Source organism: Carassius carassius, chromosome 33 (assembly GCF_963082965.1).
Source record: "Carassius carassius chromosome 33, fCarCar2.1, whole genome shotgun sequence".
Taxonomy (NCBI): Eukaryota; Metazoa; Chordata; class Actinopteri; order Cypriniformes; family Cyprinidae; genus Carassius; species Carassius carassius.
In genome coordinates, this window is record NC_081787.1 from 25,195,504 (window position 1) to 25,221,138 (window position 25,635).

The following is a 25,635-nucleotide window of genomic DNA, read 5'->3' on the forward strand; positions in this document are numbered from 1 at the left end:
AAATGGCTTCTTGAACAAGAAAAAAGTAAGGTGACACTTGATTTTGTCCATCAGGAATTGACTGTATTGTAGAAAGTGTTGTTGTTTGCTGATTTCTCAATCATTTCATGTGAGTGACAGGATGAGGCGAGATTGTCAATTTTGATTGCATGGTCACTTTCAAATCTCATCCAGCATAAATGTGGGTAATCTTACATGACTTTCACACAAAAGGTTTTGATGTGGATTGATTCTAAAGTTTGGTTGGTTTGTTTACATTATAGTCAGAGGTGTAAAGTTTTTGTTTATCTTTTTGGATACTTCGTAGTTTTACCGAGTATTTAGCAACTTTTACGCTCTACTTCATTACATTTTTGAATAAGCATCTGTACTCTTTACTCCAATACATTTGCAATGAGTGTTGCAATTACACTTTGCATGGCACGTAGCTTTTTCTGCAGCAGTTTATTTCTGATACAAAAAAAAGTGATATCACAAACTCTACAGGGCACTGAAAGTACAATATCTTGTGCAGTTTGCCCTTCCTCACCCAAACTTGTCAACAGCTCAAGATTACAGATCAGTCCATACTTTTTCAACTCGACATTTTGTTTCATCAGCTAACATTTTTGGCAGTAATTTCACAGGGAGGACAATTGTAGTAATATGGAGAAGAACAGCATTTTCATGTATTTTTTAGATGCCCTATAATGACAGTTATTCACATCGTTTTTCTCTGTAGGTCCTCCACGTGTAGCAGAGAAGGTTGCTCACCGACAGACCGCCAGAATTGGACGTACCATGAAACTTCAGTGTCCTGTGGAGGGCGATCCACCACCACTCATCATGTGGACCAAAGATGGTCGACACATCCACAGCGGTTGGATGCGCTTCAGGGTCCTTCAGCAAACCCTCCGCATTAAAGAAGTGGAAACAGAGGATGCTGGGACATTCATTTGTAAAGCCACCAATGGTTTTGGTAGCGTCAACATTAACTACACCCTCATCGTCATCGGTAAGTTTTACGAAACGTCTCAAAATGACTGCTTATCTTGACAACAGTGGGTCTCATAGACTAAAAAATTACTTGGAGAACTTCTAGCAAATTCGCAATATGTACTTAACCTTGTTTTAATTTTACTGAATTGAGAGTATTCTAAATTAGTGACCACATGCTCAAGGTTATTAATTTGCATATAAAATGCCAGGACATCTCCATATTCAAAATTATTTTCGCACAAACTTTTCTTCACAGCCCTTCGTCACTCTCAACAAGCATATCTAAAGACACACAGCAAGATCCTCGAGCAATGCTAAGAGTGCAAAACCAGTTCAAACACAATAAACATCTTTTATACAGACCCAGATTACACACCTTTCATTATTCAGCTGTGAATACATGTTTATACGTCAGGCCTGGTTCCAGAATCAAACCAATGAAGGTGGAAGCTTTGCAGTGTGTACTTGACCTTTGGTCCTCTGAGCATGAAACCAAAGTTTTTATACAAATTCTGAATGGAATATGTATATAGCTTAGAAAGCACACAAAGAGAGCTCCCTTTATAATCACTCAGCACTGGCCATTACATACAAGAAATCAACACACTATGTTTGTGAATGGCTACATTGCTTAATGCTGCAAAAACGCATTGTAAATAGAAATGCTTCTTCAGAACACAAGCACAAATAAGCACTGAAGCATTTTCCAAATATTTTTCACCAATATACTGTTGTTACAGCTGAAGTTGTTCACGTTTTTATTTAATTTTGTGTACACACACTTTGTGAATGAGACTCATTATCTCCTAATCGGAAACTCTTTTAAATAAATTGTTCTGTTGTGTACCTGGCTGAAGCCTTGACAGTGCACAAACACTACACACAACCAGAAATGACCTAAAGAAAACATAGGGTTGTTTTTGTAAAAAATATTAAGTAGACTATATTTCCATCACTCACAGCCTCATTTTTTAATAAAATATGACATTTGTGAACTTCCTTTTGTTGACTTGAGTAGACCAGAATCTAAATGAGCAAAAGGATCCGTAAAATACTTTATCCACAATTCTCTGATCATTTGGGGATTTCGATGGCCTTTTCTCAGACCTGTCATCCAATAGTTGGACCTTTGTTCTGCTGTGTGCAAAATTAAGAGATCTGAATGAGCATGCTGGCCGCTCACCAAGTTAATCAGGGCCTAATTTGGCTGCATTCCACATAGTAATCCATCCACTTACGTGAGGAGGGCCTCTGGGCCAGTCTTGTGGTCTCACCAGCCCCCTTACAGACTTTCTGAGGACATAGCCCCTGCTCCACATACATTCATCAGAGATGGTACACCAACAAAACGCAAATCACCTCCATAACTTCTAAATGCCCTGCAGTGTTCACCTCTGCCTTCTGCGCATAGTCACCTTAAACTTCAATGATGATAATGATAACCAGTGGGGTAATTTTGGATTGCAAAAGTATCCATCTAAAGCAATTCCAAGTCTAAATGGAGACACTGGTTGAGTGCCTCTTTCAGGGCGAGTTTTATATTAGCTGGACAAAGTTAATGATCCTTTTATTTGCCTCTCAGATGAGCCCTATGTAATGCAAGACAATGTAGCTAAATTGCATGAATTGAGAACATCCACAGCAGTGAAGGAACTGTTTGTTTTGTAGCATACAGTGGGTCATTAATGATCTGACCCCTGCATGTGCATCTCTTAGAGTGGCGGCTACATAAAGTAAACCTGCTTTCTGCATCCCAGTAAGCCCCACTGATAACTGGGCATAGAAAATAATTTTCCTTTACCGTGTTATTGCATTTCCAGTTGAAGGACACTTTAATGATTGTCAAAGTGTGCGTGCTAATTTATAATCTCAACAAAATTACAACACAAACTTTTCTGCTTTCCAGAGTTTGATAGTGTTGAATAGTTTTTGGCTAGGTTTAAAATAAGGAAAAAGAGCACCTTTAGATAAACAAGGCAACATAAGATATGTTTTATGGAAGCAGAAAATATGGTTTTATGGAAGCAGAAAAACAAAGTTCATTAAGTCCCATGGGATTGCTTAAGATATAAATGCAAAAGGCATGAGAGTCGACTGTTTCTGTCAGTGGTGTTTAAATTTTAAATATTGGCGATATCCTAACAAGAAAAGTAGGCTACAATGTTAAGTTAAAATGTGTTGCCGCTAGCTTGAGCACCTTATTATACAAACATAGAAGTCAAATGCATGAATAATACGTTGTTTATATTTATTGTGTTTAAACTAATGTCTATGATTATGGAATATTGTTACTTTTCTGTGATAAGAGTCACAATGCCGAAAAAGATTTTATTTATTTTTTTAACATTATTTGAAATCAAAATAATGAACAAATGTTGTGTTTGTGGACTAAACAGCTGTGGATCAGTAGCGGACTGCAAACGCGTCCTGTGTGAAAGCACAATGAGTCTGTGCTGCTTCTGCACTACATACAGTACGTAACGCACACAGACTGCATACGCACTGCAGTTGGAGTATGTGTTAAACAGGCATAACAATCGTTTTACAGATTTGAATTATAGAAATATGAGATGTCTAAGTGAGTAAAGTAGTAAGTGATGTTGAGGAATGCTAGTCCATCAATCAGCATGTGCTTCAAAGTTGATATTTTTTACACTATCAATAACATTTTGCTTTTTAAGCAGGAATAAGCTGGTTGGCCAAATAGTCCCTTTAGGGCTAAGACATTGGTCATTTCTCGAAAATTAATTAAATAAAAATTGTTATACTTATAATCATGTTTAAACACTCCATAAAGCCCCTTTTTTTTACAAATAATAATGCAGTTAACATTTAAAACGCATGATAATAAATATTTTCTATCACTTTGTGTATCACTCTTGAAATGACCTGTACACTAAATAATCTAACTCTCATACTTGCATAACAAAGCAGGCTATTTATTTAGTGGTCCAAGTTGAAGTCAGTATAGGGTTGTGCCGATAGACGATAGTATCGTGTATCGACGATCGTCAGAGATATCGACATAAGCAGAATTTTAAACTGCCCAGCTATTTCACTTAATTTCACTGCCCGCATTTCACACACACACCTCGCACGCGCAGGAGGATTAGAGCATGTAGTCGGTGAAGTTGTAACGCTTTGACTCGGATAATTCGTTAAATCCATGAAATGAAAGAGATAGAAAATGACGAGTTGGTGTCCCACACATTTAATGGCTGGTATACGGCAACGCGCTCTTCTCATACATGAGAGATTAACTCTTTCTTGGTGTCACAAATAAAGTAAAGACAAAATAATTAACAAGGCGGCATAGCGAATTTATCATCCATAGTGCATGGTTCTCACGTAGTCCTTTTCTTAAAGACTGATCACTTAACTTATAAAACACACTATGTGGTGATGACGTAGAAGGACTACGTGAGAACCACTATGGATAATAAGTTCAATCTGCCGCCTTGTTATTATTTTCATGCACACCGCACTATAATGTAATGCATGCGAAATACATAGTTTTGGCCGTTACAAAGTCTCCATCCACAAACAGACGTACATCGTCTGCAGATATAAGGTATTTCATTGCACTTTAACAAGTAATCTAAACGGCCTATATACTGTATGTGCAATATATTAAACAAGCCCTCACTGAGTTTAATGCCACAGTTATGTTAGAATGCATCTCATTCTTGTTTCTGTGGCGGTGCGTCAGACTCGTCATGAGGCGCGCGGTCCGGAGCGCTGTATGACTGATGCATCAGTTCAATTCAACTTTACTACAAATATATCAACTTACCTGTTTTAAATACTTTATATTTAAATGTTCGTTTATGCCCAATATTAGTGTTAAACTGTTGGACTTTAAATGAAATCTGCTATTGATTTTCACCGTTGACTGATTTTGCAGAACATTTAGACTGATAACTTCCCTGCGCAGATGCGGACGTGCGATATGACAGTTGCGTCCGACTTTGTATGAACTAGCTGTTTTAAATACAGTATTTTTATATTTAACGTTAGTTAAATCAGTCAGTATGTTTGAAAGTAATTTTTTTTTTTTATTGGTGACTCCATAGGCTCTTTCTCGCGCACCTGCGCGGTTTAAAACACCAAATAGTTATGCTATGACAAGAACAAAGAGTCTCTCTCTTGCTCCACCCATGCTCGATAATATTGTGTATCGTTGATCTCACGGGCTGACGATATGACGATTTGAAAAATGACCATATCGCCCAACACTAAAAGTCAGTATGTAAATTAATGACAATATGGGACAAATATAATGTAATTTAGTGACACCAGGTGCTGTGCCAGTTCATGTACAGTCAGACAAAACTACGTTCACAGTTATCAAAGGCGCGAGTGCGCGTACAGATATAGGAAACATGTTCGGCAGTTAAAGACACGACGCGGCGCTGCGAGTCTGTGGAGTGTGCGTCATTGGAAACAATGTGCTTAATAATTAAAGAGGCAGGAGAGTGTTTCTGTTATTTGGGCTGTGGGTGTTACTTTACGGTAAATGCCGAATCGTCAGAACACCGGCGCATGGCTGCTCACATCGCTTTGGTCACGTGTCGCACCAGAACCGTTTTCGGAAACGATACTTAGAAATTGCTCACAGTTCCGGTTCTCTTCAAAAAACAGAAATACTCTTAAGGTTCAGCAGCCAAAATGACCTCAGTTGAGCAGCTGCACCCACTGTGCTGGGACGCCCAAGATGTGCCAGGACGGCTTTGATGCACCGCAACCGTCTCCACCATGCTGTTTAGTCAGGGCCCTTGAACTTGGACATTTATTAATCCCTCTGCTGGCACAATCCCACCTTCAACGTAATTCAAGCCGTGCCAGTGGAGTTCGAGGTGTTGTTTTGATAGGTGTTATGTTGTTTTGTAGTGTTGTGGAAAGCCAGATTTTCTTTTATTGTGTATGAATACTAGGGCTTGCATAGAGTAGTCGAGTGATCGACTACTTCAACCACTAGTCGGCGCTGACGGAAACAATCGACTAGTCGAGCATGCATTAACCATAATGCGTACAAAGAGTTTGCAAGTACTTTTTCTATGACCTTACAGCATGTAAAATTAAAATATGTTATGTAATAATTAGGGGTGTGCCTGAAGCCTTCAAAGATGAATAACAGACAGATAAATTCAGAATAATTCTGCCTGAATACTCGGCTGAAGCTGGCACAGTCCGGAGTTTGCTAGATAACAGTTGTGTCAGGGGATCAGCGCAATATTATACAACAGACCTCTAAAGTCACGAGTGTGAAGTGAATGAATGTAAACTTTATGAATGAAAAGACCACAAATCAAACACAGCATTGCTGTTGTCTCACCATGCATCTCTCAGAAATCAGAGCTTTGCAAGAGTAATATCACCTATTATAATACATCATACACCTTCTATTATTTGTATATGTTTAAAAGGCAATGATTTAAACCTTAGGCTACGATATGATACAAATGAATGTATTAAGCACAGCGCGCTTACCAATCAAACAGCCGCCCGCGCTGCATTTCAGTCTCTCAAAAACCAAACCAGTTCTAGCAGGCTAATAATCAGCTTCGATATGGATACATTTTATTCTTGTCCTACGTGTTTGCATCTTTACCTTTTGCTGGTTTGTGCGGCATGCACACATTTGTTTAGTAAGTTCACTAAACATTAAGACTCGCTTAAAGAGTTCTGCGTAATGAAAATGTGCACATTGAATTTATTCAGTTGTGCTCAAATGATCACTAAACATTTTTCATGACAACTCTCTGCTTGCAGGATAAATGTTATTTTAGAAATTAATAATTATTTTAGTTTAACACAACAACAACAACAACAACGAAAAAAAGATAGCCATAACAGTCTTATCAACGTTGTATCCGAATGCAGATACGAAAAATTTTGTGATTGTTACAGACACAAATACAGATACAAATACTAGCTGTTACATGAAAATTTAAATTTCATTTAAGTTTTAGTGATTTCTCCTGGCTGGTATTGTATTTAGAATAAAGCATTTTTATTAGAGCCCGACCGATATATCGGCCGGCCGATATTATCGGCCGATATAAGCTAATTGCATTTAAATCGGCATCTGCATTTATAACGGCCGATGAAACATGAGAAACAGAGTCTCATGCTTCACTCATGTTATGAGTGTTGCATAGTGTGCCCACCAGAGGGAGCTCTGCAGCTCCAGAGTTAACAACAGCGCCAGAAGTCCACAACAGAAAAAAAGCGATCAGCCAAGCCACGGTGACGATGAGTCTGTCGTTCGTCATGTGAAATGATTGTAGATTTAGTTCATACCCTGTATATAAAAACTGTGTTTTAGTTCTAGCTAACGGTCCTATCATTATCACTTCTAAATATTCTGTAACATCCCTTATAGCCGCTAATGCATTGCTATATTAGATTAGCCACACAGCTAATACCATGTTTATCAGTGGAAGAGCGCGAACGTTAATAGGAGGTCAAACTATAACGTTAGCGTTTGACTTATTCTTATTCTATTGCGGTGTGTTTCCCACATAATGACCGCGTAATTGGGCCTTTCACACAGGACGCGGTATGCACGGCGCTTGCCTCTGGGTTCAGCGTTGCCCTTCAGATACAACGCGATTTGCGCTGCGCTGCGCTATGGCGTAGGCGGGGTTTTAAAAACGTTTAGCGGGAGCTCTTTCATAGTCTGTTCCTCCTCCTTTCGGTCAGCAGCAAACATGTATCTGTCCTGTTGTAAGAAGCGAGCGATAGCGCTAGTCCTGCTGATGAGAATTACGAGAGAAGCAAGGAAGAAGAGGCTACCCTCAGGTCCAGAGAACAATTTGTTGAATTCAGGCTGGTTACGTTACTCTAACGCTAATAGCTTCCTTTTTAGCAGGCCCCTTAAATGCTTGCTATTAACTTGTTTGAAGGTGGTTCTTCTCAAAATTGACAGCGGTGTGTTCATGACACTAACGTTAACCATTCAACTTCGAATTGATTCCGTAATCTTCCGGTAATAGTAGGCAAGACGATGTTCTGTGAGAGCAAATATAGTGTAGTTACAGTAACTACAGTAGGTGCGTCAGAAATGATTCAACCAGAGGGGACATGAAAATAAATGTGAGCTGAACAAGCGCTTTTTTTTTTTTTTACATATTGTTTCAAAGCAGCTTTACAGACATAACAGGACAATGTTGAAATAATATTGTTAAATATAAGTAGGTAATACCTATTGCTTGACAAATAAAAAAATATATATATTTCTCATTTTTGCCTATGTAGGAGATCCCAGTTTATTATTATTATAATTCTAATGATGACATGAGTAATGATACATGGTGATATTATTAATACACATGCTTATTCTTTCTCTGTCTCTCTTTCTGCCTACAGATGGCTGAAAAAGGTGAATGCTGTAGCAGCAAAGTGTGGGATTACTTCTGCAAATACTTTAACTTTAGTATTATAATTTATTTACAGTACACACACAGACTGTTAAAACCAGTTTCAACTGGAAGAAAGTAAAAGTGTTAAATGTTTAAAACCAGACTGTTTTTTGATTATTAAAAAATATATACTTTTGATGTGCAATTGTTTAGTCATTGAGACTGTAATCTAAGGCTTTTTTTTTTTAACATAATCCCTTCTGGAAAATGGTTTATACAGCCCACATACATAGAACAGGCAGATATTTTACTATTGAATGTTGTGTAAGTGCAGTTTATAGGAAATGGGTCTAATATCCAGATTATTTTTAAAATCAAAATATCGGCTTATAAATCGGCTCTTTTCGAGTTAATATCGGCATCGGCCCCCAAAAATCCATATCTGTCGGGCTCTAATTTTTATATAAATATAATAAATATTTGTAAAATATATTTTTACATGATTTGCCTTGCCTAAAGATAATTCCCCTAGTGGAATACTTTTATAAGATGTCATAACCATAGACTGTATAAAAACATGGAAGTAGTGTCCGTGACGTCACCCATATTTTTCTTAAGAGCGTTTTTGAAGCTCAAAGAGCAGGCCATTGCCATCTTGGCGGTGCGTCACTGCTCGTCACTCCCGGATAATCAAAGCCACGCTGAAGTCACGCTGACCTGTCTCGATGGCATTGTCAGCAGCGGAAATACACCTGTCACTCAAGTGGCCACACCCCTTAATTATGCTTAACTTTAACCCTCTGGAGTCTAAGGGTATTTTTGGGGCCTGGAGAAGTTTTGTCATGCCCTGACATTTGTGCTTTTTTCAGTTTCTTATAAACATCTAAATGGCTAAGTCTAATCTCATTGTAATCAGCCCAAACTGGGCTATAATAATATGTGAGCAGCATGTATGTACATGATTGTGTTTTTGAGAAAACATTTTTTTATGCGTGGTTAGTGAAAAACTAAAAATGTTAAATCACTTGAATAAGGCAATAAAACACATACAGAAAGTTGGTTCCCAGGATTTTTGAGAACTGGAGCTTGTAGCCTATTTTTCTTTCTAAATTATGTGAAAATCATCTTGTTTACGCACTCACAGAAAACAATATATTGATTAAAATTTTCTAAGACATTTTTTGTTGGTAAAAGTAATATGTGAGTAGGCATCAACTATCACGAATATCATTGTGATTTACACCTGAGAAGACAAAGGCCCACATGATGTGCTGCATAATGAGCCTTTGAGTCAGGTTTGTGTCTGAAAGGGAGGAGTAACGAGAAAGAAACCGAGGACAAAATAAATGTACATAATTTTATAAGTTTGTAGCTTATTTAGAATATATTTAATTATCCCACAACATAATTTAATATTCTCTCGCGAGTGCAGTTAAACAGTTTATTAGGAACAATCAAAGCTGACTTCCAAAGCTGAATTTTTTGCATCATTACTCCAGTCATACAATCCTTCAGAAATTATTTTAACAATCTGATTTTCTAAAAAAGAAAAAAAAAACATTTATTGTTATCATTATCATTATTATTATTATTATTAATGTTGAAAAGAGCTGAGAATATTTTTTTTCAGGTTTTTTTTTCTGGGGGGGGGGGGTAAATTAAAAGAGCAGCATTGTTTGTTACATTGTTTGTTGCACAAAGTCTAACTAGTAAAATGTTTACACGTTACGTGAAAACTAGTACAAGTATATATAAATGAATAAAAAGAGACTTACTCATGTTTATGATCTCTGTTGAATAAAGTGCTTCATTCTTTTTTTCTGAGGAAATCTCAAAACCTCAACCACAGCACATCTTTTTGGGGTGAGTTATGTCTTATTCCTCTCATCGCGAAGTAAACAGTAAAATAAAAAAACTTGAAGAACAGTCTCGCTGTGTTGTCTTATGTTGTGTGGGCGTATTCAAGCAGTGCGCTTCAGTGAAACATTAAAATCTGAATGGGGCGTTCAGCGCGGGGGCATGGTCGCATTAGAAGATAATGAAGGGAGACGTGAAAAATGGACATTGCGTTGTTTTCATATGGATTACTTTATCAAAGAATATTTGTTTTCAGTAGCACTTGTTTAGTTTAAAAGTAGACATGGCAGGCTTTCTATGGATATATCTCCCATGTCTCTTCGTTGAGTATTCACTGAATTACAGTTCATTTTAATGACGCATTTGTAAATGAAGATCAGCGCAGACCAAGGCTGCAGGTAGCACACCTTGTTTGTTATCTTTATTTTATAAATGCACAAAGTTTTGTTGTTATGTCTGTATACACAAAAAGTAGTCCCACAGATTCGATTGATGTAATGCTCTTATCTGTACGATAAAAACTGAAAGTGTAATTTAAGTTATTTTCGGGGTTATCAGGAGAAAATGCCTCATAACGCGTATATTTCCTTCTGTGGAGTGATGAACTTTAAATTTTGGAATTTTAAGTGATCTATTCATTTCAAAAGATGTGGTTCAATAATTAGTCCAGACCATCTGAACTTTTTTGTATTTTTATAATTGCACTTTTGAATTCAGTGATGAATATTGCATTTTTTTTCTTGTTATGGCTGCATTTACATTGCTAATTCATCTATCTACTGTGTTTCATTTGTATAAATATTTTCAGTTTTCCTTTCCATGTTTTTAGATTTTCATGGCACCAAAGCACAGCCAAATTGCATTATACCATGAACTGTAAAAAAAAAAAACCCCAAACCTTGCCAATATTGTTCTTGCTGTCTTGATCTTGATTTTTTATTTTTGCTTGGTTTGCTTTCCACGGTCCTGTTTTACCTTCACTTGAAACCTAAATTTGAGGACTACATCAACTGAAAAGACGATTTCTGAAACCACAAATTCATCCAATACTTTCCGGATCCTGTTCTGTTAGTTAAGGGATCTAAACCATAAAAATACTCATGCGGCATGTGTACACAGAACATGTTGAATTAAGATCCTCCCATGTGTTCGACAAATTTGAAACTTTTGAAGTTGAAACTGTGGTGTAGTGGCTACAGTACATGTTGAATCATGGTGCTTGTGTGGTTTTATCCAGTTAGCAACATTCCTGATCCTGTTTTCATTCATCTGTCAATTCTCCATTGTTTTAAGAAGTAAAAGTATTAAATTATTTTATTTAAAATAATGTAAAAATCAATTGATTTAAGGTTTCATTCATGTCTGTAGCACCGGTTACGCACCAAATGAAATCACAAAGGGCATTGTGTTGCTATTCCAAATCTAACCATTATCTTCATCTCAGCCCTTCTATCCTGACATCAGGTCCAGTCATCAGTCATCTGGGCTCTTTTGAGTAGTTAGTAGAACAGCATGTGTAGACTGTTTCTGTCTTGTGTGGCTCTGTGATCAAATGTCCCTGTGAGGACAGCAGACTTGTTGTGATAGGACTTATTAGTGGCTTGTGCCCTTCCTAAAACCAGATGGGAAAGACATTACTGTCCATTTATCATTGGCCACTCTGGCTTTAAGCTGCTCTCTCTTCTTACAGACTTTAAGCATGTTCTCAGTCCGCTGGGTTTTGCTGTTTAAATCCCTGGATGCCTACTCCTACGCTTTCACTGCCATCTCCTTTCCTTATTTATGAGCTTTTTTGTTAACATTTGTATTATTGCACCAGATGTATCATTGGCAGAGAGAGGTGGATTTCTGAGCATCCAGCGGAAGCAAGGAGAGATGGATATGAAACAAACAAAAACAAAGATTGAACAGATTTCATATTTTGTTTCAGTACACTGTTCCCCATTGTGTTTGTTTGCCCTCACCTGCATAAACTGACTATCACAAGAAAACGGAATGATCAAGATTAGATTTACTGCCTGTTTGTGATCACAGTGCCAACATGGAATTGAGACATGTAGGAAGCTGCTGGGAAGTGCCTGGTATAGCAACTTGTGGAGTTTGCTCAGGCCCTAGAAGCTGCCGTTCATCCAACATCTGGCAATGATCACAGTGCAGGAAAACTGGAGCTTGAAATATCAACTGATCTCTACTCATTTCCCTCTGGACTTCAAGAGTCCCTATCATGGTTAAACTAACATTGGGTGTGTGAAACTCACTGAAACAGTTTGTACAAAACATCACAACTAACACTCATATCTTTGTTCAGTTATGTCATCAACTCTGCTCATTGCATGTTTGTGTTTGAAATTAAATGTAGTTGTTAAAAATGATTGAGGATAAATGCCAATGCATTCTAATAATTGTTTTTTTTTTTTTTTGTGTGGGTTGAGGCGTCATTCCATTCAAAGTATGATCTGGATCTCTCCACAAAATATGCACAATACAAATAAAAAACATGCGAATAAACAAGATGGCAGTGCTGGTATTTATTTTGCAGGTGTATTATTATCAGTAGAGAGAATAATTTTCCATGTCTCTGATGGCGTGTTCATGTGGTATCATAAACCTGCATCTATTCTTCTTCTTTCCAAGAAGAATAGGGCAAATGATTATTCACAATCCTGACATGCCCATCATTGATGATTTGTCTACTCAATAAGATTATATAATATATATATATATATATATATATATATATATATATATATATATATATATATATATATATATATATATACAATGTTTAATAAATTAATAGTTTTATTAATCAAGGATGCATTAAATTTGTCAAGTTAAGTAAAGACATATATAATGTTACAAAAGATTTCTATTTCAAGCAAATGTTCTTTGGAAGTTTCGATTAATCCGAAACCTGAGAAAAACAAAAACAAATTATAATGAGCACCTGACTTGTTGTTCAGGAAGCCCATAGATGAGTCAGTAGTTATTATTTATATTATTTATAATTATATATTTATTATCATTAATTCATAGTACATAAGACGACTTTTTAAAATAACCGGCTTTCTGTGCTGTGTAGTCAGTGAGCAGAATTTTGTGACAATCTGTGCAGTCTGTGTTCTCCATCTATGAATCATGACAAGTGTTAGATTCCACAGCTGAAGATAAGAACTTGAAGATAAATCAAAGGAAACAGATCTGATAGCATCCTTAATAGACTCCATCTGAAAGAACTTATTAAATATTGAATGTAATTCAAAGATCCAGAAGCCATGGTTGCATTAGTTTAATTGAGAAGTCTCATCCTCAAACATCCGTCTCAAAGAGCATAGCTGTTATAGTTCTCAGCACCAGGTTATCACCTAAATTAGATTTGTGTGACACTTCAGTAATACCTTGAGTCTCAGTTACTCTAGTCAAGTCACCTTTATTTATATAGCGCTTTAATACATTGCGTTAAAGCAACTGAACAACATTCATTAGGAAAACAGTGAGTCAATAATGCAAAATGACAGTTAAAGGCAGTTCATCATTTAATTCAGTGATGTAATCTCTGTTCAATTTAAATAGTGTCTGTGCATTTATTTGCAATCAAGTCAACGATTTTGCTGTAAATGAAGTGACCCCAATTAAGCAAGCCAGTGACAGAATGGAGAAAAAAACCTTGGGAGAAACCAGGCTCAGTTGGGGGGCCAGTTCTCCTCTGACCAGACGAAACCAGCAGTTCAATTCCAGGCTGTCAGATTGTGCAGAAGAATCATGTTTCCATGTCTTGTCCTGGTGATCATCTGAGACAAGGTCTTTACAGGGGATCTGTATCTGGGGCTCTAGTTGTCCTGGTCTCCGCTGTCTTTCAGGGCTGTAGAGGTCCTTTCTAGGTGCTGATCCACCATCTGGTCTGGATACGTACTGGATCTGGTGGCTACAGTGACCTCGGAATAAGAGAGAAACAGACTAATATTAGCGTAGATTCCATTCTTCTAATGATGTAGCAAGTGCATAGGGTGTTATGGGAAGTACTCTCGGTTCCGGTTTAACTAATTAATGCAGCCTAAAAATCCTTTAACGGATTTGGATATTAGAAACATATTTGTGTGTTCTGTGTAAGACAGGTTAAAGAGATGGGTCTTTAATCTAGATTTAAACTGCAAGAGTGTGTCTGCCTCCCGAACAATGTTAGGTCGGTTATTCCAGAGTTTAGGCGCCAAATAGGAAAAGGATCTCCAGCAGTTGATTTTGATATTCTAGGTATTATCAAATTGCCTGAGTTTTGAGAATGCAGTGGACGTGGAGGATTATAATGTAACTAGAGCTCATTCAAATACTGAGGTGCTAAACCATTTAAGGTTACTAAGTAATAAGCAAGATTTTTAAAATCTATACTATGGTATTTCTCATGCATCACTTTCACGTCTGCAGTTGGTTCAAAATGCTGCAGAGCTTTAAAGACTCATCTCTTCTCTCTTGCATTTGATTGTAATTAATTTGTAAGATATTGTTATATACTTTGTTTTATAATCTTAGACTATATGTAGTGGGCCGTATGTAAAGCACTTTGGCCAACGTGTGTTGTTTTTAAATGTGCTATATAAATAAATGTGATTGATTGATTGATGTTTGATAGGGAGCCAGTGCAGTGTTGACAGGACCGGGCTAATATGGTCATACTTCCTGGTTCTAGTAAGAACTACTGAAAAAATAGATTTACAGGTTTAACTGATATATGATTTTTTTACGGTACTGCTTCCAAATTGATGTAAAATAATGGTGAAGACTGAATGTTTATCTTCTAGCTAAGGAAGCTATTTGTGAATTATGGGATTGCTGAGAGCTTGAGAATTAAAAAAAAAAAAAAAGTTTTTTTATTCATTTATTTGGTATTTCAAAATCACACAATAAAGGTTTGTAGGTCTTAAATCAAACCAAAGTAAATCCAACCAAAATAGTATTGGAATATTTAAAATGATGAAGAATTTGTGAACTTCTCATTCCATAAAGCCTTACTAGATTTAATGGAATCTGTCTGATGATGATTGTAGTACTTAGTTAAACATTATTTTATTGTATTTTTGAAATCATACCATTTTGTTTACTTCTACAAGAGGCACACACATTCACTTAATAATGCCCCAGCTTACGTTATACGTTATATAGTTGTTATTTCATGGGGAAACTGGGTGTAATCAAAATGAGGGGTGCTATGGAAAGATGGATCACCCATGCCTCCTTTCATGTGCCTCCTATACCAACAGTAGATGTAAGTCTTACCCCTGTTGGTACCCTGTGAGAACCTGATATTTCTGTATCATTTAATGATACATTCACGTTCATGCTTTTCTGCAGTTTTCTCTCAAACCCGGTTTGGGAAACCCTGTTCTAAACTACAGTAGAAACTAAGCAGATTTTTCTTGTACTTCACTGAATAGTCAAGAGACCACTGGCGTCTACACACCATGACCTGTCCCAGTGACATGCATGGCAAAACAAGGTGGATCAAGCCCTTAAAAGAGTAGTTAGAGTGGAGTTGGAGCCAAACATTCCCTTATCCACCCCCAATGCTTTTTCTTTAAGATGAAAAACAGGCTTTTTTGTAATAGCAGTCATGGTTCAAAGGAGGGAGAGAATGAAAAATATTAGCTTATAAAAACATAGAGGAAAGAAAAATCTTCCATTCATATTTCAAGTCTGTGTATTTACAACAAAGATACAGATTGAGTTACAAGCCTGGTTTGTTACAATAATACTAAAGATCTCTTTCTTTGATTGTGGTTTATCAGATGTGTTTATCATAGCCAAACATTAGTGACCTTCCAAACCTCAATCATTAGTGAACGACCCCCATCCCAAAAAAATTCAGAATAAAAGATTACTTTGCATTTGCCCTCAAAAAACCTTGTCAAAAGATACTTATCCACAATAATTGGCCTTGTGTCAGTATTTCTTTCAAAGCGAGATAAAACTCTTTATAGTCACAGCTAGTCAAGCCAATCCTCCTCTTTTTCATTGTTTGTGAACAGTTCCTCTGGAAATCGGTCTCAGGAAATGAAGATGCCATTTTAAACATACAAGTATGAAAACATGGCGCCTGTCCCGTTACAGGTGGGGGTGAGCTTGAGTTTCAAAGGCACCGGTGGAGGGAGATACTCCGAGCGCCGGAAAAGGAAAAACGCAAACAAAACTTTAAAGCAATCAGGCCGTTTGAATGCATGAGGCCTGAGATTACATTTCTTTCCTGCCTGTTTATGAAAGTCCTGCAAAGACAGGCAAGACTAACAGGGCCTCCATCAAGCCTGCATGGGCATTCTGCATCGCTTCACCTTCTGTGGAAGAGAGACACCAGAAAGAGAAAGAAAAAGGTGATGCGTTACGATCTGCAGGGTTGAGAATTCATGAGACACACCTCAGATAGTGTGTCAGATATGAGAGATGATGGACTCCCGAGGACTCTCAGATGAAGAGAAACTCTGGATGAAGAATAAATAATGAGGAGTCTTGAGTTTTGCAACATTTCGACACTATTTAAAAACTTGCTGAATATATTGCTCTCAAATCATTCAGTACTAAATGGAGGTGCTTCTAAGATGTATATTATTCAGTAAAAAAAAAAAACTGCATCAATTGGAGAAATTAACAATTGATTATGATAACTATAACAATACTTAGTTCTGCTCAGAATTACACGCATGGTCTCACAACATGTGGCAAATGCAAAATTAAAAAGTTTACAGTGCCAAATTCAGATATCTGCATTATTATTGAACCGAGAAGAGTTACTTATAATGTTTTTTCTTTTACCAAAATGTGATTTACTAAATATTTGTAGAATATACCCACAAACATGCTTTGACTATTGATGATTATTTGTTTATTGTGTGTTACAGCATTTAATACATAGTTCAACAGTCTGCTCAACATCGGTTTGTTATTTTGCCAACATAATATTGATCTTTAATTTATTGAATAAATAACAAATGTATGTTCATTTCTTGTACAAAAGTTCAAATTTTTCAGTATGCAAATTGTTTCTCCAGTTGCATTTATATTTTGAAAATAGTTTTTTATAAATTTTTGGAAATTTAACTGTATTGGACTGAATCGCGATGACACTGTTAAAGAATCAGTTTGAATCATTGTCGAAACAAATATTTATATCCCCTAAATGAATAACAAATGTAAGGCAAATTAAGTTTTGTGAGTGTAAAAATTTAAACTTTTCAATTGCCTGTTTTGGGTGGTTTAGTGTTTCTTGTCATGCTGTTTGGAAAAAAAAGCTTTCTATTAATTTGTAGCATTTTGTAGATCCCTCATTGCTGAAATGACTGGATTTTTTAACCCCCTGGAGTTATCTGGAGCACCACTAGGAGTTGAACTGTAAAGTGAGGTTTAGGCACTAGAACTCTTCATTTTGCCTGGCTTCATACGCCAATTACCTGTCATTTTGATTTAATAGATTCCTCTTACACCACTTTCACTTCTTGTGCGGTGAAAGGAAAGAAAGCCTGTGTGCTACATGCCTCATCAGCTGGATGCTAGTTCTTTCACAGTGTCAATGGGGTTTGAGCTCTTTGTTGTTTTTTCTGGGCTGTTGTTCTGGTCCGCTGCAGCCCGCAGAGGAATGTAAGTGCCGAAACGGCCACACTAGTGCCCCAAAGCTACAACCAAAAAGCCTGTTTTTGGCAATTTCAGCATTTAAGAGCAACTCCAACTTTATTCCTGCTTTACTCTCCCGAGTACATGATTGCAAATTCTGCATCGTTCCTGCACAATTGGAAAGATGAGTTGTCAATGGGGCCTCTTGAACATATAGAATCTCTATGTTGATCCAAAGACCAAGCATTCTCACAGATCTCAAAACCATATCCAACCTACAGTAGGATACTTGAAAATGTGGTACAAGAGATGAGAGGAGCAAAGTAATGAGGTTCAGAAGACCTGAAAAGCACCAAGCATTTGTCCGTGATTAGCACCAAAGTAAGGGAGGACATTTTTGTTGTGAAAAGAAAGCTTATAGCTCATTATAAACTTGCTGGATTAAGCTTGTTCCTCCATTGTTCCCAGAGAAGGCACCAAAGGTCTGTCACAGAGGGAGGTGCCTCACTCCTTTTGAGCCCTGTGTCTGCACACCTATCCAGAGTTTTCACTCTTTTAAAAGATCCATAATAGCTTTTTTTTCCTCTGTGGTTGGTAGCTAGTGTAGTGGAAGAATCCTCTCTCATTAGACCTAGCCTTTATTCGTCTGCCTGTAGGCTTTTGTAAGTCCAGTCACTGAATGCCGGGCCTTGCCTCCATAGACGTACAACCTGTAAGAAATGAAACAAGTAGAGTGAGGTCAGAGAGAATAGATACAGCAATTAGTTTAGATGTGTTTGAGGAGAGGATACAGCATCTGTAGATGATTTCCTTTGAAGTCTTCACAATCTTTTGTTGTGTTTGTTCCACTCTTCCATTGGAGTGCCCTAGTTTTTGGTATTGTTTTGTTCATTGTATGTTTGTCCCTTTAGAAATATCATAATGATGTTTTTGCTTTTATCGTGAAGTAGAGCTTGAGGACTTTTTGTAGCATGTTTTTCCTGTAAAGTACTTGTTTCGACTGTATTAGTTGTGTTTCTATGCAACAGGTGGAAAAATTGTATTATCATAATAGCTTTTCTGGTATAAATGTATGGCATAAATATGATAATTAACTACATACTGATACATACTCTGATTTGCATTAAACCCATTAATTCCCTTTAACTGGCCCAAGGCGAAGACACAAGATTGAATTTGTAATCTCTTCCATCATATTTTGAGCCAATCACCTGAGCCATAAATGGCATGTGACTAAATCTGGAACTGCAGCAAAAAAAAGACAATTCTTAAATATCTACTGGCACACACTGTCAAATCCCTCACTAGTGATTATCCTGAGCTGATGGGAAAATATTGAAATCAAAAGATCATTTCACACTTTTAAGATCTTTCAAAATATAATCTCGGTAAATAGGCTTTTGTATGACATGGCAGTTTACAGAAGGGCAGTTGCTATAAGTAAAGACACAGCTCCCCTTTTAATTATGCATTTGAATTAATACCGTCTGATCATTTTTATAGGACACCAAGTAAGTTGATACATAAACAAACATTTTACATCAAAGGCTGGACAATAAAGTTAAAAACTAGCCTTGAGCCTTTGGCTTTAATATTCAAATGGCATTAAGTTATTTTACTCTCATTGCAAATGTTGATGCATCTTCAAAAATCAGTTTAAAAGTCATATTTAAACATTTAAATCAATCAAACCCATTACTGATGTTAGCAACCATGAAACTGATGCCTGCAGTACATTTGATGGATGACTGTAATTAAGTTTGGATGAAAAGTAGTTTTTCACACTGTTTTTGTTTTCGAGTCCATAACCAATACACCGAGTTTATTCAAAAGATTCCTTAAATGTGATAACAAAAAGAGACTTTTGTATTTAAATTTACCATTCGTGGATTGAAGCCAGTGCTGCCAATATTTCTCCATTTTTGGAGGATGTGCTTTGATGTGGTCTTAAACCTCTCACTATATCATGTTCAGTGTAAGTTTGTTTGGGCTGGAATTCCCAGCAACAGTATGCAAACAGCTTGAGAAATAACAAGATGAGGGATTGGAAAAAAAGACTTTGTCACTTGTTGATAGGGAGAAACTTGACCGTTTTGGCAGCCTATCCCTGACAGCCTCAAAGGTGAGGAGGTATTGCGGCTTTCTAACACTGAAAGTATGCGTTGACTGACGACATAGTAATACTATTTCTGGCATTTTTACGTGCTTGAAACAGCATTTTAAAGGGGTCATGATGCTTGTTTAAAGAAAATGTGTTGTGTATTTGATGTAATAGATTATGTTGACATGCTTTAATGTTCAAAAAACACATTATTTTTCAAATACTGTACATTATTATAGGTCCACTATGCCCTGCCTCTCTCAAACGCTTAGTTTTCTACAAAGTCCCTCCTCCCGACAAGTGCAGTCTGCTCTGGTTGACCAACTGACCCAGTGCATTGTGATTGGCCAAACACTGCAAGCACTTGTCGGAAATTGAATGCCCCTTTCTATAATCGCATGCTTCATCTTTCAATATAAATGTTAAGACAGTTAATAATGTCCTTAGTTTTACCATCAGTTCAAGCCCGAAAGGGAAACAGAGTCGCGTGACAGATACAGTGATGAAGCTTGTATGTGTTTGCAGTACACAAGCCAAGGATGGTTAAGACAGCTGTCTCCAATGTGTGACCCTGTCTCTCTCTTCCTCTGTCACACACGCATGCATGCAAGACAATGCATTTGAACATTCAATAGCAAATACTTAAAGTAATAACAAAACATACTTACAGTACCTGATTTAGAAGCGCTAGATTGTCATAGCAAAGTCAGAATGACCTCCTCTCCTAGGTTCACGAAATGGTCATCCATAAAACCACGCCTTCTTTCTTTGCGTAATCATTTGGGGCGACATTATGCAAATATTTCCACATAGTGAAGTAGACATGTGGGGGGCGTGTTTGAACGAGCTGTTTTAGAGGGGTGTGGCAGGGTCTTAACTTTGATAAAGAATATCTCTTTGTATTTGAGACTAGAGTCTTTGCAACTTCTTCATGCACCAAGAGCTTGTAACACTCCAAAGAGAAAGGAAAATTTTAAATTGCATCACATGACCCCTTTAAAGTTTGCACATTGGCTTCAATTTATTTATTGGTGGCATAAATGTATTTACACAATTGATCTTGCTTGCTGATCTGTGAAATGTGATTCCAAAACTTTTTTTTTGTACCTCAGGCCTGTATTCAGGCCTATCAGCACAGTATTACTACTAAGAGCAGATTCAGCCATTTTCCTGGAAACAGACAAAACAGCCTTGTACTTTTAAAGTGCCCCTATTTTGAATTTTTTTAAATTACAGTTCATGCAGTGTGTAAAACAGCTTTAAGTGAATTAAAATATCCTTTTTTTTTTTTTTTTTGCTATTTTAACGATGGAAAAACGGTCCGCGCCGGGGCACATTTTTTAAATGGGTTGTCCCTATTCTCTTAATAAGTAAAGTCCGTAACGTTCAATACATCAGTCAGAGTGTCATCTCCCATTCCATTTAAGAGCGAAATGCGCTCGTGCCAGTGCAGATCACTATTTACATGGCGGAATTTGTTGACAGAAAAGCTGAACGCTTCTCAAGCAAAGAAACCGATCTGCTCATGCACGAAGTTAATCATCTACAGGACAAGCAGGAAGCACCTTCCCGAGGTGAAGAAGACGTGGGATGAAGTAGCAGTGATTGTGTCCTCGTCTTCTGGCATCATTATTCTAGCCTACACAATAATATTCTTTTACACTGTATTCCTTTTTTTTTTAATATTTGGAATGTTTGTGTGATGCGCATCCCTGTGTGTAATAAGCAAAGTCAACGTGCACTGTGGACCCGCCCAGAGGCGCATTTTCTACCAACCTGCTCTTTAAATAAATAAATAAATAAATAAATATATTGCGCCATTGACTTTAGACCAGGTTTGAGTTGGTCTATGGCGCAGTCTATTTTCAGCTCCTTAAAATAGCAATGCGCCTGAACACACCTCTTTTTTTAGACCAGCACGCCCATGGGCGCACAAATGGGCACAAATGCATTTGCTAATTAAATGACATGGCACTGGAAGGGAAAATGCGAACGGCGCCGGACTGAAACTAGCAAACACACGTCGAATTGCGCCGGGTGTATGATAGGGCCCTGAAAGTGCACCGTGTATAAAGTTTTTGTCTCAAAAGAAAGTGTAGACTGAATCATTGAAACGTCTCCTTTTTAAAATGAAACCCAAGCCATTTCATGTTGATGTCAACATGAAACATTAGCATACTGTCCGCCCACTTGTTGCTCTTTTCACATTGGTCTAAATAAAAAAACCTAATTTGTTCTTTGCCACTAGGTGCTGCTTTTGGATCACTAAAAATTGTAGTTTCCCTGGTTAATGCTATACACGAAGCAGCACTGCGCTCACAAACACTACTTTATCAGGCATCACAAGCAGGATGAAATGAAAATGAGACAAATCGGGCCAATCACCGCATATTAGTGTCACATAAAGGAGGGGTTTGTGAAAAAGTAATCGTTGAGCGAATTGTCTGAAAGTCGTTGAGCAAGTAAGGAAAAAACTATTTCATATTAAAAGAAAATGAAAGTGTTTTTTGACCTTGTATGCATGTCATCCTGTTGTTCGGGACTCCCAAAACCAAAATATGAACCTTTCATAACCCATAATAGGGGCACTTTAAAGTTTTGAAATGCAGCTTGTTTCCAAGTGTCTTTAAGAGCGTGCACAGTTTTCTATTTACTTGTTTTTAATTTAGCTGGAGAGTAACTGACACTACACACCTTGCACCTTTAAAGGCCTTTTTTATTCAAAAATAATTTGGGCAGAACAGAGGTTCAAAAGTGCCAGTGTCAGTTTCAAAGTGAGCACCGCATGATCAATATGTGAGATATGTTAATTCGGTGAAGTTCAGTCCTGTCCTTGATGTTTGCTAGAGTTACATGCAGGCAGCTGGGACGCTGATGGTGGACAGTGGAAGTGGGATCCTGTGCCAACCCCCTGCAAATGTGCCGCAAATCTTCTTCAGCATTGTCCATACAGACTTGCTTTCGTCTTGACAGCTCAGAATGAAGAGAAGCCAGAAAGCTGCTTTCAACCTGGCACTGTGGAGAATTGATGCCAGTTTGCCCCTGTCATTTCAAAGGATTGTTTTATAAATGTGTTTTAGAGTTACACAGCTTTACTTTTAGTTCCCCTGCTAAATTAGTGTACAAACACCAGAGCTTTGGACTCGAAATGGGACATCTTTATCTCTCCCAGCATGCCACAATGGAGGCTTTCTTGTCACTAAAAGCTTTTTCTGTAAGGAGTAACACAATGAATGTTTCTTTGAATGGGCTGTGCTGTGGGCATAAGCTTGTCCTCCTACAGCTCATGCCGTGACGATCCCACATAGTTTGAGATCAGCAGTCTATCCATGCCGATAGAAAGCTGGAAGTTCTTCAGCTTTCATATTCTGTGACATAAATGAAGTGTGAACATGTCCCGAAGAATCGGTTCGCGGAAAAGAACCGAACTTCCCATCACTACTGGTGATCTGAAAACCGATGCATCCAGTTCTTTATTCGAGAACGAGTAAATCTTTTGTTCGTTATCTGGCTCGGCTCGTTGTCCATCTTCAGTTCTCTCTTCACAGCAGTTCAGGCAGTGTACTCTTTGAGTACATGAATTACTCCAGGATATTGGTTTGTTTTAACTCAGAGGGAGTGTCAGCCACATTAAAAAAGTTAACAGCTTATGTCATTTGTGGATTAATGCTTATTGGAGAAGAGAACCGTTTCAAACGATTCAGTTCGATTTGGTGAACTGGTTCAAGAAGATCCGGTTAGAACGAGTGTTTCGTTCACAAACCGAATATCATTGGTTTTGAACTCGCTCAGTCATTTGTGGATTAATGCTTATTGGAGATGAGAACCGTTTCAAACGATTCAGTTTGATTTGGTGGACTGGTTCAAAAAGATCTGGTTAGAACGAGTGTTTCGTTCACAAACCGTATATCATTGGTTTTGAACTCGCTCACAACAGACACGGAAGAGAAGACAATGCTGAATAAAGTCGTAGTTTTTGCTATTTTTGTATCAAAATGTTTTTTCAATGCTTCAAAAAATTCTAACTGACCCTCTGATGTCACATGGACTACTTTGAAGATGTTTTTCTTACCTTTCTGGACATGGACACTATACCGTGCACACAGTTGCAATGGAGGGACTGAGAGCTCTCGGACTAAATCGAAAATATCTTAAACTGTGTTCCGAAGATGAACGGAGGTCTTACGTGTTTGGAACGACATGAGGGTGAGTTATTAGTGACATAATTTTCATTTTTCGGTGAACTGACCCTTTAAAAATCATAAAGGCAAAGAATGTATAATGCCAAAGTACATTTGACAATGTGTGAATAATTCATGACAGTTCCAAAGTTTTGTTGTTGGCTTAAAAAGTGGTGTAAAGTACTGGAGAAATGAAACTCCAATAGTAAACTTATTATTTTGGAGAAATCTGTACTTGACTTATACATTTGAAACAAGACTTTTTACATTTTTTAAGAGAAAAAAACATTACTTACAATTTAGTTTAGTCAAAAATCTAAATTTGAACGTTTCAAAATGTCATCTTTCCTCAAACACCGTCTCTCTCTGACACACACAAATCTTTTAAAATGTAATTTCATTTAAATTTTATGGTTTGTTTAATTTTGAGAGTACCAAAACCTTAATGCAAGTATGATTTATCTCTTTTTACAGAAGTTTCCACAGCATACCCAAATTAATATTATTTAATTATTTCTTTATATTTGATTCAGGGAATAGAGATTGTTTTGTTATTTATGTTTCTATTGTATATTTAATACCACAAATTGCCCAGGTAGTACATCTGTCTGGACTTCCTTGACTTTTTCCCTTTCATAATGTGAATTCAGATGGTATTCATAAAAGCCTTGAGGGTCGACACCATCTCAGACAGATTCTTTACTTTTCTTTCAGCTCTGCTCTGGTAATCCTTGAAAGAGAAACGGAAACACTTAATGCAGGGTCAGTCCTCAGCTCCAGGCAAGAAGGCCTCTCTAAATCTGCCTGAGTCTCCACAGCAAAACAAATTCAGGAGTGGGATTGTTAGAGATTGTGCCAAAGCAGGAATGACTGTATTGTAGGTGATCAGGCTGACTCAGAACTTGGAGCCTCTGGAGCAAATCGGAGAATGAGCTCAACAGTACTTTGTACCTTCTGGAAACAGTCCATGTGCGGTTACATATGTATTTTTACAACATTTCAGAATAGCTATAAGTGACCAATTAAACATATTCAAATAATAATTGTATTGTTTTTAGAGGTTAAATCAAAAATGGGTAACAATTTATTTTAAGATGTCCTTGTAACACGTTATATGTACTTACTACAGTATTATAATAATTAATTATGCATAATTGCATGCAAGTAACCTTAAGACAAACCCTAATCCTAAACCTAGCCATATAGTTAGTATATGTAGCTAATTAATACTACTTAATGTATAATTTCACTGTAAAAAGGACACCTTAAATATAGTTTAACCAATGTAAATCATGTAAATGTATATCAAGCTTTTGGGTACACTTTATATCAAGGTGTACTTGTTGCAGTTGCACAGAGTAGGGTTAGTTACATGTAATTATACTTCAGCGGTTCCAATGTTGACCTACTCCATTATATAAACTTTTGATTTTATATATGGGAAAGGATGTTCACAACTAATTTTACAGTACTACAATTTACAGGATTACAATTACATATTCAAAATAAACCCTTGTATGTGTATTAAGAATTTGTATAGATACAATTTTGATTTCATGTT

General features: G+C 37.1%; 1 protein-coding gene across 1 annotated transcript in view; it reads left to right on the forward strand.

Moving 5' to 3' along the window:
* The window catches only part of LOC132114010 (fibroblast growth factor receptor-like 1), an 80,418-nt gene that overhangs the window by 32,438 nt on the left and 22,345 nt on the right, over positions 1–25,635 (forward strand). The window contains exon 3 of the mRNA XM_059522118.1: positions 722–994. Within this exon, the coding sequence (XP_059378101.1) occupies positions 722–994 (273 nt within the window). The remainder of the gene's footprint in view (positions 1–721; positions 995–25,635) is intronic.